The sequence below is a fragment of the Oratosquilla oratoria genome, chromosome 35 (genome assembly GCF_046742065.1).
Source record: "Oratosquilla oratoria isolate Oo_2021 chromosome 35, ASM4674206v1, whole genome shotgun sequence".
Lineage (NCBI taxonomy): Eukaryota > Metazoa > Arthropoda > Malacostraca > Stomatopoda > Squillidae > Oratosquilla > Oratosquilla oratoria.
Genome location: NC_134811.1, coordinates 29,160,347 through 29,177,720, shown reverse-complemented (window position 1 = coordinate 29,177,720; position 17,374 = coordinate 29,160,347). Strand labels below are relative to the sequence as shown.

General features: G+C 46.5%; 1 protein-coding gene across 7 annotated transcripts in view; it reads left to right on the top strand.

The window, feature by feature from the left end:
* The window catches only part of LOC143018627 (uncharacterized), a 171,696-nt gene extending 163,337 nt beyond the window's left edge, over nt 1-8,359 (top strand). For all 7 annotated transcript variants that reach the window (XM_076174160.1, XM_076174161.1, XM_076174159.1 and 4 more), the window contains one exon: nt 2,717-8,359. In XM_076174160.1, coding sequence (XP_076030275.1) covers nt 2,717-7,326 — 4,610 coding nt within the window. In that variant the 3' untranslated portion in view covers nt 7,327-8,359. The remainder of the gene's footprint in view (nt 1-2,716) is intronic.
* The last annotated feature ends 9,015 nt before the right edge of the window (nt 8,360-17,374 follow it).

Here is a 17,374-nt window from a genome sequence, read left to right as displayed (position 1 = left end):
TAAAAGCAACTCCTGACCACCTCGTCTTGTAGACTTGGGGAACCAGACTAATATTGTTGTTACTTAAATCGAAGTTTCATTTAGAAAAAAAAATCGTTTTTCTGTCTTCACTGTTCTCGCATTTTATTGGTGTCATATTGGACATTCTTTAGTGAAATTCACACTCCTTATATGTTTGTATTATACTGTATGTATGATACATAAACCGGTAAAACTTAAGCACGAGGCATAAGAAAATATTTATATCTTCAACTTTTAGCTGCAAGAAACGTGATAGAAAAATAAAACATGTAAATTATAAAGTATGGCTGTTTGATACACTGAAAGCTAGATATATAATCCAAGCATAGCCAAGCTTTTTAGCTGCAATTGTAAATTAATTTTTTAATATAATTAAAACTGTCATTTGAGAATGTTTTGGATAATGCAATTATAATTATATTTAAGTAATGTAATCGAAATTAGTGAGCAGTCATGCGTGCACACACACGCACACACACACACACACACACACACGATATTGTAATGATCATGGGTTACGTCAATAATAGTCGTCTCATTTTAACCTTTAATCCCGGTGAAGAGCTCCTTCAAGTCGAGCAAACTGACTTCAAGAGCCTCGCTCCTCCCGTCCAGATGCTCACTCAAAAGACCCCTAGAGGTCTCTGCCTCCTGATTGGTCAGTTCTCTCTCGCCTCAGTCTCCTGATTGGTCAGTACTCTCTCTCGCTTCTGTCTCCTGATTGGTCAGTTCTCTCCCGTCTCTGCCTCATGATTGGTCGGTTCTCTCGTGCCTCTGTCTCCTAATTGTTGGTCCTTTCTCTCCCGCCTCTTTCTCCCGATTAGTCAGTACTCTCTCGCTTCTGTCTCCTGATTGGTCAGTTCTCTCCCGTCTCTGCCTTATGATTGGTCGGTTCTCTTGTGCCTCTGTCTCCTAATTGGTCCTTTCTCCCCCGCCTCTCTCTCCTGATTAGTCTCCCGTCTCTGCCTCATGATTGGTCGGTTCTCTTGTGCCTCTGTCTCCTAATTGGTCCTTTCTCCCCCGCCTCTCTCTCCTGATTAGTCAGTTCTCTCTTGCCGCTGTTTCTTGATTGGTCCGGCCTCTGTCCCCTGATATATATTTTTTTTACTTCCGTTCTTTCAGCCGCGTTTCAGTAAACGAAATCATCGCTTCAGAACCACGGCTGAAGTAACGAGGGTTGCAAAACTGGGTCAGACAGAAGGAAGAGGTGGATTCTGGGGGACTGGCGGATGAGAAATGAAGGTAGACTACGTGGACTGTCCTCTCAGACACTATAGTACTCTGGTCTCTCTCACTGCTATAGTTGGAAATCAATGGAATTTTTCATGGATTTTTTTTTTTTTTTTTTTTTTATGCGGTTTGCATGTCACGTAGATACACCCATATATACATATATGCTTACATGATACATGCGTATGTAAATATGTATGTTATTGTGACGCAGGGTGATAGTGAAATGAAACGAAACACATTGAAGATAAAGCCACGTGAGATAGAGTCTATGGCCGAGGAATGAGAGTCGATAATTAATTCCCCAAGGGAGGAGCTACCACCTGGTCCCCCCTCTCCTTCCCCCCCCTCACCCCCTTCCTTTCCGTCATCATCTTTCCACATCTCGTCCGTGTTCTCTCTCTTTCCTGGGAACTTTTTGTATATTTTCTATATCCTCCTCCTCTAAACGCTTGTAACGTTGACTGTCCCTCCTTAACATATAAGACACTTTGGAGCTTTCCTGTCCCCAAGGATAGAAGCCCTGGTTATCAGCAACGAGATACAAAGAAAAGATAACCACCCACTTCTCCTAAAGAAGCACCTTTCCCCCCATCAGTTGTTTGCGGAATTCCTCTCCGTCAAAATTATCTCCTACCCTTTCGGTGACCAAGTCTTCTTCTTCGTTCCCCACCCACCCACCCATCTGGCATTCTCCTCCTTATGACTCCGTGTCCATTCTTTCCCTCCTCCTCCTCCTCCCCCCCCTCCTCCCGATTCGCTCTTTCTTTCATGCCTTCGAATTTATTTATCTCGTTATCTTTAATCTCGGGACGCTCATCTCTCTTCCTCCTCTTCTTCTTCTTCTTCGTATTCGTCTCCTCCCACCTCCCTCCATCTTCCAGCAGCGCTGGTGTTTGCTTGCATTGATTTTATTCCAGGCTCCATCTTACTTACCTTCATGTTATTTCGATGCTTGTTGGTGGCAGCCAGGGTCTCCAGATCATTCCTCTTGGCTACCCGACTGCCACTAGAATGCAGGAGAAAGTGCTACCCTGCACAGAGGCGGTTTATTGATAAGGGCACTCTTTCGTTGTCTCGAGTTCATAGGCTATGACTACCTCGCTATCTAGATGTTTTAAGCTAACTCCCTCGCTATCTTGGGTACCGAAGAGCTGCCACGGAAGTGATTAGAATAATCTGGTGGCACCCAGAGTGCAAGAAGGGACTGAAGGGCTTAATCGAGAACGGCAATTTTCGATGTCGAGGGGCACGGAGGTGGGTTAGGCACAGCAGGATCTCGACAAGGAGGTCTGTGGGTCCGGCCAATGATCATTGTTGGCCATGGAGTTGTTGTAAGTGTTCTTTTGGGGTTGCAAATTAACCCTGAAGGGGCGGGGGATGTGGGGAGGGGATTAGTGTGTTAAGAAATATCGTTTGGCGGCAGTCAGATGAACATAAACTAACGAGATGCCTTCTTTTGCAGACTTATACTTGGCCCCCGGCTTCACCGCACAAGCAGCCTCACTTCAGCCGAGTACAACCGAAGTCAGTAGCAGCTATAGCTCGGGAAGCGGTGGCAACTACTTCGGAAGCAGCAGCAGTAGTAGCGGTTACAACGGTGGGAGCAGTAGCAACAGCAGCACCAGTAGCAGCAGCAGTAGTGGCTACAGTACCGGAAGCAGTAGCTACGCTGTCGAGAACGACACTGGATACGGCGGGGGAAGTACATGTAATTACGGCGCAGATACCGGTGGTTACAGTGGAAGTGGTGAGGGCGAAGGCACTAGCAGCGGCCAGGACTACGGCGGGAGTGCCAGCTACACGACCTCGAACCCGAAGAACGTCTACGTCGGAGGAGGTGCGGCCAGTAGCAGTTACTACGTCCCAGGAGGACAGGTAGCTCCCTCTTCCTCCGCGGCCTCGGGTTTGGATCTGCCGCCGTCGCCTGCCACAGCGACGCCGCCTCAGGAGCCGCCACTTCTTCAGCCTTGGCAGCACTTCGAGTGTCAGTCTTGCCGGACCGTCTTCAAGGATGGGGATCTCCTGCGTGACCACTACTTCATCTTCCACCCCAAGCTGGCCCACGAATGCCGTCTGTGCCTGGCCAGGTTTTACAACTCAGAGCTCCTGTACGCGCACATCCGCCAGCAGCACTTCAGTACCCAACACGCCTCAGCCTACCGTCTAGAGGGTCATAACGCTGCCGCGTCCTCGACCAACTACTCTTCGCAACGTCAAAGTCAGTTCCACAACCAGACTCAGTATTACACGTCAGCCCAGGTCGCCACGACCCAGGTTGTCTCGTCGGCACGTCCCGTCTCCTCTACCCAGATCGTCGCCTCCACACAACAAGTCCCGATCCCTTCGCCGCAGCAGGTCAAGGAGCAGGCCAAGCAGGCGCCCCTGAGAGGGCCCGTCCGACAGCAGCAGCAGCAGGTCCCTCCTGCGAGGTTACCTACGGCGGTCTCTTCGGCGCTCGCCTCGCAGTTGTACCGACATCCCTATTCGTCATCCTTGTTCCAGTCCCTCGCGTCACAGTTCCTGCCATCGGCACCACACTTATCTTCCCAGCTCCTGAGGCAGGTCCTCACCGCGCCTCAGCAGGCTGCCTCGACTTTCTCGGCAGCGCTTCTCGCCAAGCAAAAGACCCCCAAGGTCCCCAAGGCTCCGAAGGCTCCCAAAGCGCCCAAGGCGGCGCCCAAGGCCCCGCCGAAGAAAACCGCTAAGCCGCCGAACGCCCAGAAGGGTAGCGGCGGCGAGCTCCACCAGGTTGTCAAGAAGCGCATCTATAAGAAGCGCAAGGATTTCGTCTACTACCCCGAACTCAAGTGCCAGGTGTGCAGCGTTGCCCGCTTCGCCACCTGGGACGAGTTCGAAAAGCACCACCGCGGGCACATTGGCGAGAAGCGGCTGGAAGTGGTCGTCCTCCGTCTGAGCCAGGCCGTTATCAACGAGCACAACGTTGCCCTTCCTAGGGCCAACCCTAATAGTCTGAAGCTCACCCTTCGAATCTCCAAGGTGGGGTCGGGCAGGGGACGTAAGAAGAAGAAGGTGAAGATAGTGAGCAGTGGGGGCATGAGTTATCAGCCAGAGTCCAGCAGTAGTCCTCCGGTGGATAGTGAAGAGACTCCAGCCACATTTGCCAATGAAGCGCAAGTACAAAGTGGTGAGGAGGAAGAGCATGCCGGCAGTGAGGAGGCCTACAGCAACGAGAGGTCGAGTGTTGTGTCGAACGAAGGAGAACCAGCAGACGAAGGGAGTAACAGTGAGGAAGCGAACCGGACTAACGAACCTGAGACTCCTGTGGAGAGTGAGCACTTCAATGAGAACAGCGAGCAGGACGCTGAGCAGTACCCGTTGGAGAGCATTAGCGAGGTCGGTGAAGGAGGAGAAGGCCAGCAGCAGCAGCAGCAGCAGCAGCAGCAGCCGCCGCCGCAACAGCAGGAGGAGTGCGAGGAGAACGTAGCTGGCGGCGAAGAAGGAGCCGCAGATGCTGCAGAGTTCCCTGCTGGCGAGGTACCTGCAGAAGGAAGCGCCAAGGACGCCGAAGGCAACAATTACGCTTTCGGAGAGGCGACGCCCAGCGACGCCCCTCCTTCGTCCTACCAGCCCCAGTTTGAGTCTTTCAGCGGAAACGAAGAGTGGTTTCAGGACTACGACTCGGCTCCGCGCATCGCAGCGGCCATGGCGGGAGCGACGGCAGACGGCACCAGCACGGACGCCGGCGTCTGGATGGGCGGCGGAGGACCCGCCAGCGCCGAGGGGAGCAGCAATAGCAACAGCAATAGCAGTAGTAGTCTGGACAGAGAGTACAGCGTGAGTAGCGACGTGCCCCCGGCTGCAGATCAAACGCATTCGACGCCCTCCCCGGAGCCCACGCCTACGTCGTCGTCGGTCATCCAGCATTCCAGGGATGGGCTCTTCAGCCAGGCGGTTCTCGGCCACGACGGGAACTCGAGCGGCCAGGCCCTGGACGCCTCTGAGGCAGAGGCCGAGGGGGAGCGGCAGGGCAGCTTCGAGCAGCTCTGCCTCAACGACTCCTTCTCCCAGGACAAACAGACCCCCGACGGCCAACAACAACAGCAACAGTCGTCCTCCGCGGGCGTGTCGAGCGACCTGCTCTCCGAACTGGAGTACTTGAATAACTCGAGCCAGGGAAGCGGCGAAAGACGACCTAGTCAAGGAAGTTCCCCCCATAACAGCAACCCTGGGACACCCGGCCAGGCCAGCTCGAGAGGATCCAACTCGGGCACGCCCACGCCCTCCATGGGCGCCCAGAGCTCATCTCCGCCCACCGACACGTCCTTCCGGGCGCTGGCCACCAGCCCTCTCACGAGTCCCACAGGGCAGCAATCCTCCTCCCCGCACCTGCCCTCGGGCCAGACGCCACCCATCGCCTCGACGTCTCCGCTGCACCAAAACCAGCAGTCCTCGCCGCAGCCCATGCAAGCACAACAGCAGGCGCACAACCTCCAGCTGCAGTCGCAAGACCAGCAGCAAGGTCAGCAACAGCAGCAGCAACAGCAGCAGGCTTCGCCGCGAATAACCATCGCCAACAATCTCATGGCCTCGGCGACCGCGACGGGCTCGTCCACGCAGCTGCCCATGAACGCCATGATGCAGCGGTATGGGCAGCAGTGGCAGCAGGGCCCCGGCTATGCCAACAACACTTACTCGGGCCTGACGAGTGTCAGCAATTCGGGGCCCATCCGCGCATCGCTGCCCCCGAGCGTCGCCGTGCCCTACAGGCCCAGCCCGCCGCCGCGAGTGCGAGGACGACCTCCTCTCATGGGCCATGTGGGTCGCCCGCCCCTCCACCAAGCGGGGCTGATGCAGACGGGGATGCAGTACCAGGCGAGAGGACCCGGCCGTCCGCCGTCGAGTTCGATCATGCCGCCGCCGCTCATGCCTGCTCCCGGAGGCCGTGGGTCCATGCTCCCGCCCCTCCAGCGGATGCCCCAGCAGAGCATGTACGGCAGCCAGCAGGGGCAGGGGACCCTTGGGATGAAGCGGGGCATGTCCTCGGGGACGCAGGGGCAGTCGCCGAGCAAGCAGATGCGTCGCGAAGACATCAATGTCCCGTCGCGGCAGAAGGACAACGAATGCCAGATCATCGCAGTGGCCAACCGGAACGATGGCTTGCCGGTCATCTCCAACGTGCAGGGGGGCTCTCGCGAGGGTAGCTCGAGAGGAGGAGGAGGTAGTGGTGGTGGTGGAGGAGGAGGGAGCAACCAGAGCGGTGGCCCCACCACCACCGACTCGACCATCCACCTCAGCGACTCGATCACGCTGAGCGTCCGGGGGTCCGGTGGGAACAAGGAGCACGGGAATCGGGAGAAGGGCGGCCCGGACGCAGGGACGGTAGCCAACCTGCTGGCGTCCCGGGGGATCACTGTTACGGCGGCCGCCAACGGTGAGAAGGGCGACGGGCAGGACGGGAACCGCCGAATCCCGACGGCGTCCGAACTCAACTTGGGTTCGGGGATTTCGGTCCACCCGCCCGTGAACCGTGAGCGGGAGAGGGACCGCGATGGGTTCGCGGTTCCCCAGGCCCCGCCCTCCCGAAGCAGTAATAGCATGCAACAGAACCACGTGGAGCGTCCGCCGCGACCTCCCACTGTCGACCTAACGCAAGACCTGCCTTCTTCAGGAACACATTCCAACCGCATTCAGTGTCAGTACTGTGACCGCACCTTCCCGACGCAGGCGCTACTCCACGAGCACAGTCGTGTGCACCAGCAGCAGCAGCAGGCCCGTATGCCCTACAAGTGTCACTTGTGCACGGCGGGTTTCTCGACGCAGAAGGCGCAGCACCACCACTACCAGCAGTTCCATCAGCTGTACATGTCTCCTGGGGACCTCGCCATCCCCGTGGTTGACTTGAGGAACGCCAGCAATCTGCAACGGATGGCAGCTTTCGGTATCAGAAACTTCCTCCCTCTGTCCAACTTGCAGAACCGCGGTGGGGGGATTATAGGCGTGCCCATCCTCACGCTTGAGAACATTCGTAACGGACAAATGAACCTTCAGCAGTGGGGTGTCAGTGACGTGCTGTCTCTAGGGCCAGCGAAGACTCTCAACCTGCCTCGGTAGGGATCGTGGAGCTTAGGGCAAACCTATTTCAAGGGGCGGGGGAGCAACACTTAAAAGGGGACTTCGCTTTTCCTTCTTGACTCCCTGTAACCTTGTTCTATTTTTTTTTCTCCAAAATTATTCACAATGGTACCTGTGACATGAACCTATCATTACGTTAATCTGACGATGTGACCGGTACCCTAATACAACATTGAACCTTTCGAGTCTAAACCTACCAAGAACTCGATAGTGGTAGAAAGCCCAATGGTACAAGTGCTGTGTACATTGTCTTTGTGGAACAGTGTTTTTCTAAAGTAATGATAGATGTTAATAAAATAGTGAACAATGTTGTGCTTAAGTGTATGTAGTGTTCAGTAGCAAGCCCCCTTTGCCTGTACAGTAACTGTAGTTATGCGATAATCCTTAGCAACATCGAGGTGGAAAGACACGAGTTGACATAATGCAGAAAAAGACAAAGAAACAAAAGGACAGATGTGGAGAGGTGATAAAGGTTAAGGTTACATAATGTGTCAAACCGAATATGGTTCTAAAAGACATCTTGAAGTGGTGTAGTGAAGCGGACTATTTGTGTTGGTGCAGAAACAGAGGAGACTGGAAAGCTAGAAAGGACTGGATGGTGATTGGTGGAGAGAGCATAGAAAGCCAAGTATACAATTTTTGCTGCAGCTGTGTTCTTACAGCTTTGGATAACAGAGCTCCTGCTTTATCAGTTGAAATAATTATTTATTGTGCTAAAAAAAGATATGTACAATTGTTTTATATGAAATACAATATCTTAGGTTATAAAAGAGACAGAGTAAAAAAAGTATGTAGTATATTTTTATGGTGCAAACAGTTTTTTGTTCCTTCCCTTTTTAATTGCAAAATATGTTCAAAGCTTACCCCTCTCTTCAGTTTAAAAAGAAGAAAAAAAGATTGGTTCTTAATTTGTTACCTTCTGTTTCAATGGCCTGTTTGGTTGGCGAAATGTACAAATGTTTGTATATAGTTTTATATATTTTCTATAGATATGAATAAAAATTGTGATGAATATGGCCTATCATTGAGCTTTTCCACCCTGACCTGAAAGTGTATTGAAATTCAGAACGAAACTATAAAATGTCTATTGTGTATGAAAGAACACAACTGGTTTAGTCAGCTCATTTGGACATGACAGATTTTCTTCACAAATGTTGCTAAACAGTTCATCGTTTCCGAATCTTGTTGAATTCGATTTTCATTGTTTCCACATATTTCCATAATGTCAATGTATGGCTTCGATGTCTAGTCGCCACGTTTCTGTGGGAGTAGTGGCTGATAAGAAGATATTAAATTGGCGTTTCAATTTCAATTTTTGAATGGAACTACTGAGGAGCTTTTGTTCTCTAATCTTTCCAAAGTTAAAGTGAACTGATAAGGAACTCGAACCAGAATGTTCTTATCTACCACTAGGATCGTCACCATTGCCCAGTGGGCTAAGATAGGGATTCTCAACCTTTTTTCACTCCATTCTCGCCCTTCGTTTTCCTCCCAAATCCCACCCCGCCAAAAAAGGGTAAGAAAAAATTATGAAAAGAAACCCTTTGCTTCATTACAAAGTTGACAATCATAATTATTTTATAATTGATAGATTTTTGTGATACACTTAACTAAAGTCACTACAGTACATAATGTAAAGTGAAGACACTCTGACAGGTTGTGAGGTGAGAGAGGCAGAGGGAAAACAAATCAAACAGGAGTTTATTCTTTGACTAGTTTCGCACTGTGGTGCTTCTTCAGAAAGAAAACATTCTGAAGAAGCACCCACAGTGCGAAACTAGTTAAAAAATAAACTTGTTCTATTCGTGTTTCCCTTTGCCTCTCTTACATTATATAGAAATATATAATTTGTAACAGGGGGGCCTTGTCCCCCAAAATTCTTGCCACTGCCCACAGGTTAGAATCATTGCGCTAGGACATCCAGGGCAAGTGGACGTAGGATTCAAACACTGGTCTCCATTGTGCAAATTATGATGAAAAAATGACTAGATATTTGGCACAATATATGATACAGGGATTATACAAAAGCGATTCTTTTTATGTTTGTTTTCTCATTTAAGCATGTTTATATACTGTTGTCCTGAAGTCTCAGTAATTTCAACATTTCATGCATTCACTTGCTACCCTTCCATTCCCTTCTCTCCATTCGTGCGCGTGTGTCAAGAAGAAAGCATGTTTTTTTTTTTATTACTGGTTTTGGATCACGTACTGGACCCGTGATCAGTGGCTATGACCTTTCTGTACGAAAACTCAGTTCATATATTGCATAATCTATCGGGGTTCGAATTCTGCACTTCTCTCTTAACTCCTATCAGTGACTTAGCACACGCCCAGTCCTCTTGCTCAACTTCGGTACCTGGAATGTGTTAGTGTGTTTTTGCATTTACCCAATTGTAGCATCCAGGGTCAGAACTATGATCTCTAGCCTGGTCTTCAATTCAGTGTGCGTAAACACTAGCCCGATAGATGGGTCTTTCTAAAAAAAAAAATTAATTGATATCTGACCACGATTGACCGTAACGACCATCAATGGCCGTCATCAGTCAAGCAACGGGATCACGATCGAGGAATTATTTTTCCGCGAGGACAAGTTGTCATAATGATAGCAAACAAGGTAACTCGAACGGTCGGATATGCTACAATGCGGTGGGGTAGGTTGTGTAATTTTGTTCTATTTTGCCCGGATTTTACGAAACTCGTTTCTCTCTCTCTCTCTCTCTCTCGCACATGCACACACACGCGCGCGCGCATTTGCATAATAGCTTTTTTCGTCAGCCGAGCAAAGACTATAGTGTGACATTATGTCAAAGGTGCTAAGAATGGCACCGAGGGACAAGGCCAGAGGTATGACCTCATGAAACCGAGTCTAACGGTGTTATCACACTGGGCTATTTTTCCTTCGACTGTTGGAGCAGATTTGCAGCCCTCAACTTTCGGGAGAGGAGTCTGATTTGCTGGAGGAAAATTATTTTCCTCCGCCATACCAAATGACATTTTATGTATTTTTGTTGTGAAAACATAATAGTTTGCCATATTGATTTCAAGGCGAAGAAAGTTCTGGAGGTGAGCGGCGTACCGCCGACTTATCGGAAGTTGAAGGGAAAGTAGCCCAGTGTGATAACCCATCAGCATGTGAAGTTTAGCCAATTAATTTATTCATGTACCTGAATAACACACGATTTTTTTCCCCACGTATTATTTAATTGACCCTAACTGTGAATACGACCCAGGATTATTTTCATAGATTTATTGCCGCATCAACAAGCTATTCCACGTCAACGTTCTTCGATTCAAACGACAACCATGACACGAATATGACAGATTTCTTAAGCTGGAATATGCTAGACAGCAGCTAAAATTATGCTAGATTGGTAAAAACAATGTCAAGTCTTTTGTTTATCTTGATATTTTTGGTTTCTTTTTATTTATTTTATTGATATAGTATTATTTTCTAGTATTAACTTTGGCACGTGTATAGTTGGGAGGCGAGTGGTTAATGTATTAACATCGTTTCAAATAATGACAATACCACTCATATATCCAACCACGCACTCACTCACTCCTCAACCCGTCACCAGCTCACCAACCACCTATTCACCCAAAACACAATTGTATGATTCACAGCATGGCGAGTCATGAGAACATGTACACAATTATTGCACACCGACAATTAACCACAACATTATGTACACATATTAAGCAAAATCGCCCTTGAATATTATAATCGTTCTAGTAAATTGTATTAGACTATCACTCAGGTTCTTGTCTTGAGGAGAAAGAAAAGGACATTTGAAACTGCCATCGTTCGCCATTGCTCTATGTGACGTCATATCCTATCAAGCTTTGTCTCTCGGTTGTGTTGGTTAAGATCGGTTCACCATGTACATAACGTCATCATAGCCTTCGTAACGTCACCAATTCGTGACATCATAGCCTTCATGACGTCATCGTCTCGTGGCGCCAAACCGTTCCTGGCGGAACATTTGCTGTGATTAGTTTCGCTTGAAGTAACGGATAAACTCGTGACGGGGTGGTGTGAAACGACCTAATGACCATTTCAACAGTGTGACGTCGTTTATTCACCTAATTATACATCTATTTCGTTTGTTTTATGGTTCACGGTTAATTAAGGGTAGGCGATTTTATGTAGCTGTGGGAGCGGGGGGTGGGATAGTCTTCAGTGTCGCTTTCCTTAGTCAAAACAAAATTGGTCAAATGTTTTAGTGTGACAAAGTGTGTAATGGAACATTGTTTTGTTTTTATCACTAAAGAAGTAAAATGCCCACGACTGAGGGGGAGGGGGGATTATGAGCAATGTTCTCTCCATTTTATTTATTCATTTATGTATTTACTTTATTATTCTTTCCGTTATATATTTATTTACTTTATTTACTTGTTCATCTTTGCTGGGGCGTGCACAGAATTTTGCTTGTGTGCAAATGAAAATTCTCCTTTTAGTTTCTTGAGCAATAGGTAATCCACCACCGGCTTGCTAGGCCCGTTGTCTGGACGTTTCAGGGTGACCCAAGATGGTCTTCATGGCTACCGTAGCGCCATACATCTTCCAAACCTAGCAATACCCTACTTTGTCCGTTTCCACCTCCCACGACGTGGGCGAGGGGTTCCCCCACTCCTCAAAGATCCGAACATCCGTACTGAAACCAAAGCCAAACTCATTAACTCTATCTTCATCCCCACCTTGACATATCAGTGCGAGACATGGACCCTGACCAAAAGTCTAGAACGCAAAATAACCACCTGTGAGATGCGATGTCTGAGGAGAGCCGTCAACAAGACCAGACGGGACATGATCAGAAACACCACGTTCAGAGAAATGGTGGGAACAACATCTGTCCTCCATTACATTCAGAGACAAACAATCAGGAGGTTTGGACATCTGACACACATGGCACCTCACCAACTTGCCAGCAAAGCGTACAATAAGAAAATGTCAGGTTACAAGGCAAGAGGAAGACCGAGGAAGACCTGGATTGAGGGTGTGAAAGAAACACTGACGACGCACAACATCCCACCCATCCAAGCCGTCCATCTTGCCAGAGACAGAGAAAACTTTCCCCTCGACGCCCAAGACGACAAGAGGACGGATAAAGTAAGCAAATGAAAATTGTTTAGTTCTTTGCAAAGCAGGTACACACCTTAAGTTACCCCTGTTTAGATGTTATATTGACCATTGCAAATGCACACAATTTATGTGCGTATCTATTACTTAAGATTTTATAGTGTATTTTAAATGTCTTTTGTTTTGGATTATTATGTTGACAAACTGTGCACACATAGTGTCTCTTTGTGCACATGTAAAACGTGTGCTTATGATTGACATTACATCGCCATTTTCGAAATCTCAACGTCTTGTATGCTACATGACGTCAAGTCGACTGTGAGGACATTTTCAACAAATGTCGACGGACTTTCCCAAGGGTCTCGCTCGAAAGGAACAGTTTTTGTATGCAGTCAACAGATGTCGTTGTAGCCAACATGTATTCGTAAACTAGGACTTTAGCGATCCATTGTGATTATTTTTTGTATTTGTAATTATATTTATTTTCTTATTCAGATTTTAATTCATTTATTAAATCGTGTATAAATTTATTTATTCATTGTCACGAAAGTAATGCTTACAAATGTTGATTCCCATTGTAGTTTTGAAAATGAATATGCGTGAACAAAACTGATTTTTAAGAAAATGTATTGAATATGTCTTAAGTGATCTGATTTCCCGTTCAGCAGGCTTTGCCAAGACAAGTTTACGAAGGATAGTCGGAAGCTGAATGGGAAATTCGAGTATGGACGGAAATAGACTTCGAAGCAGAGGGAGGAGAATGATGGTTTGGTTTCATTTGTAGCCCCTGGAAGCCCGCACATGCAGGGCAAAAGTGGCCTTCCTAAATTGACTGCAGTAAGTAGCCAATGGGTGCTGGAAATTAAGAAATTATAACCAACATTTTTGTGAAAGAGCCCACAATGGCCAATGTGGAGATGCCCAACTGAATTATAAACTTGACTGACAATTCGTGGATCCACAATACAAAGACTAGTTTTGCGATATTTCAACATGAATATCCCTACATGTTTGCTGTATTGGTAAAGGCCTTGTTACTAAACGATTAAAACAACATTACCATCTTTAGTTATACAACAATGGAAACCTGTATGAAACGAGACGCGCTGTGCGCTCGGTGGGGTCCGTTCAGGGCCATATGTCGTGATTTACTACTGGCAATTCTGCCAAATCAACTTAGTACATGCTTCTAGCCTTCTGTCTCTTATTCCCCATCTATGTGCAATTTGAAACTGTTTTATTATATTCTGTACATAGTAAAGGAAGCTAGGTGTATAGTACAATGAGTTTCACTTTTTAGAATTAAAAAAATGAATAAATTCTATTGCACGTGACAGAGCTTTTCCCTCATATTGTGAGAGAGGTGGGATGGAGCGGGTAATCGTTGTTATAATCTTAAGAAAACTAATGTACTGCACATATTCTTTTGCTATATACAGAATAAAAGATAAAATAACACGTAGATGGGAAATGAGAGGCATCATGTACTAACGATGACTTGTCACGATGCCACACCCTGAACGGACTCTCTGGAAAGCACAAACTGTAGAGACAGTTAGTCCATCGTTTGAATTTCTATCGAGGACGATTAGTTTTACCAACGTTCGAATTTGTAGCTCGACAATTTTAGTTTCGCCAACGTTCGAATTTGCGCGCGACAGTTTAAGTTTCACCAATGTTCGAATTTGTAGTAGTCTTTGATTAATCTTCTATTCTGTACCTCAGTATAAATTAGTTTTTAAGTAGATATTTAAAAAAATGGATCTCAAGGCCGTTTTAGAACTACTGATTGTACTCAAGCCAAGAAAAAAGTAAGACAAAGTCTTTGAAATTGTTTTCTTTTCAATCAGATGGCGCACTTTACATGTCATCATAACAGTAGCAATTATTTTATTCTCTTGCAAACTGAGTTAAATAGGAATCACATGTCAGTGAATACAATATATTACTAGGTTTATGTGATTAAATATTTCTCCTTACCAATACTGAACCCTTTGCAATTCGTCCATATTGAGGACGATAAAGTTAATGTAGTCTCAGGATGTTTATACTAAGAACAGTCCACGAGACTATAAAAATAACCGAGGAAGTGGGTCTGCCCCACATCTATCATATCTCTATCTTCCTTCCATTTCATTCTTTCTTTCCACTAAACCCCCAAATCCCCCCCTCCCTCCGTCTCCCCCATCTTATCTATCCTGCCGTCTAAATGTTTATACTACTTACCCTGGCTGTCTTAGCACACAGGTCCAAGGTGGCAGCTTGGCGTTCCAAGCTGTGCACTGTTGGCTGAACCTATGGAAAAAATAATATCGTAGAACCTTTCAGCTCAGGTAAGTAAAATTCAAAGAGGGCTGGGTTGAAATTATTGATATGTTAAGTCATGTTAAACATTGAAAAATAAAGTCACATGTTGCAGTTATAAAACGAAAAATATGACTAATTTCCAGTTGAATACCGTTTTTAAAGAAACAATTTTTTTTGCAGATTTTTACACTCGTTTTCATATTTCAGTATTGTGGCTGGCTTCCCGCGTGATGACGTCATAGTCGCCATGTTCCAAAACCCTTTCAGCATTTGGGAAAAAAAACGTCTGCATCGTCACGCCCCGGACGACCTGCACCACTACCTGTGCGATTGTCCCGTGACTATATTCCTGAGGGGACCAGGTTTGGAGTTGTATCTGTTGGCTGCAAAACCTAAATGAACTGCGTCGAATAGTATTGTCACCGATTGCCTTTAGGTCAACCAAACTTGTAAATAACAACAGCATCCTGGAGAAACCAGTCTGAATAGCTGCTTCCCATTTGGAAAGAAAGCTATTGATATGACCATGAGGAGGCTCACGAAGTGCCAGTCATGGTGCAGAGACAGATTTAATGTAATATATGCAATAGGTCGAGTCAGTAGACTTGTCATGTTACTTTTCTTTCCGATGTAAATCGACTTCTCGGCACACCTCGGGAGGAAGCAGCGATATGCTGGACAAACGTTTATTTATTTATTTATTTATTTATTCATTCATTTATCTATTTATTTATTTGTTTACTCTTAGGTGCAGACAGTGTTTACATAAATCAACACCAACGAGTAAAAACAATTTAAAGGAAAAAAAAATCTTCGTGAAAGCAGTGTCGTAACGCATTTTGAATAACTTGTGTATTTTCAAATATCCATCTACTGTATACAGCAAGGTTTTTTTCTCCCATACCAGGGGGGTATCCGTAGTCAACAGGCATATACCCACCCATTCCACTCCCATCCACCATCTCCCTTTCACCTTAGCTCCCCATGGATAACGGGCCAGCCCCTGTATCCCGCTCTGGGTCTGAAGCAATGCACCAAGACAATCATCCACAGCAAGGCCGCTCCATTAATTCGGCGACCCCCCCCCCCCGCGCTTCTCTATCCCCTCGTGCAGAAAAAGAGCAGACGGGGAGAAATCCCTTCGGGCTGTGTCTAAATATCATTCTTACATAACCATGCCTTAACTCCCCATCCCCCACCCACTCCATTCTATACTCTTACACATCCATTCTCCACTCACCCCTATCTCCCGCCTTCTCCCTTCCCTACTTTAGAGACACCCCACTCCTGCCCAACGTCCCTTTCACCTCATCCATCCATCTCATCCTGGGTCGCCCCCTCATATTCACTTCCTCCACCTCTGCGTTTCACACCTGTTTTACTAATCTTTCTTTACTTATTCTTTCCATGTGTCCAAACCATCCCAATACTCTTGCATCGACCCCATTTCCCATCTCCTTTTCCACCCCTGCTCTCCTCCTCACTTCCCCATTTCTCACTCTATCCAGCCTAGTATCCCCTACCATACTTCTCAGACATTTCATCTCAAACATATTTAAATTTCTCCTCTCTTAAATTTCAGGTCTGCCTCATATAGTGCTGTTGGTACAAACTCCCTTTCATACAATCTCATTTTGCATCCACACACACACACACACACACACACACACACACACACACACACACACACACACACCAACTCGCCACGCCACTAGACACAGAAATAGACTCATACCAATCAAAGCGCCAAGGACTGACCGCTACAAAAACAGTGCCATCCCATCTATTGTGCACATAATCAACTCATTGTAAACTTCCACCATGTATATATTCCAAGTCTTATATCTTTAATCAACTTTTGCAATGTATTATTGTCAGTGTACCACTGTAATGGAAATAAACCTTTTATTATTATTATATATATATATATATATATATATATATATATACATATGTGTATGTTTTAAGACATTTTTAGAAGCTCCGCCATGGGATACGAACCCTGACCCGTGCGTCGATAATCACGAGGCCAAGACGCTAGCAACCATGCTACATGGTGATGGTTGATAGTGATGGACTTGTACAGTCCTTTTGAACCATCACCATGTAGCATGGTTGCTAGCGTCTTGGCCTCGTGATTATCGACGCACGGGTCAGGGTTCGTATCCCATGGCGGAGCTTCTAAAAATATATACATATACATATATATATATATATATATACATATATATATATATGTGTGTGTGTGTGTGTGTAATGATGATAATGATAATAATAATATACGGTTTATTGGGTATAACAGCATTGCTGTTGAAAATATACATCTTACAAGATTATAACATTATAAAACTATGACAGTAAAAAGATGTTGTTACAAGCATAAAAAAAACAGTAAGCTAAGGAATAGCTGTGTTGTACAACATTGTTATTTCTTGTTGATTAAGTCCATAAATGTCGATATGATCGGTGCGTGCTCTGATCGTGTATTCACCATGGTATTTTTTATCACGTGTTGGAGTCATGATCGACAGCTATTTCCCTCCCGGAGGAGAGCTCAGAGCTCGTATGACCGATGTATGGGTAATGATGTAACCTTACACTCACACACACACCCAACTCCCCGCCCACGAAAGTTGGAGT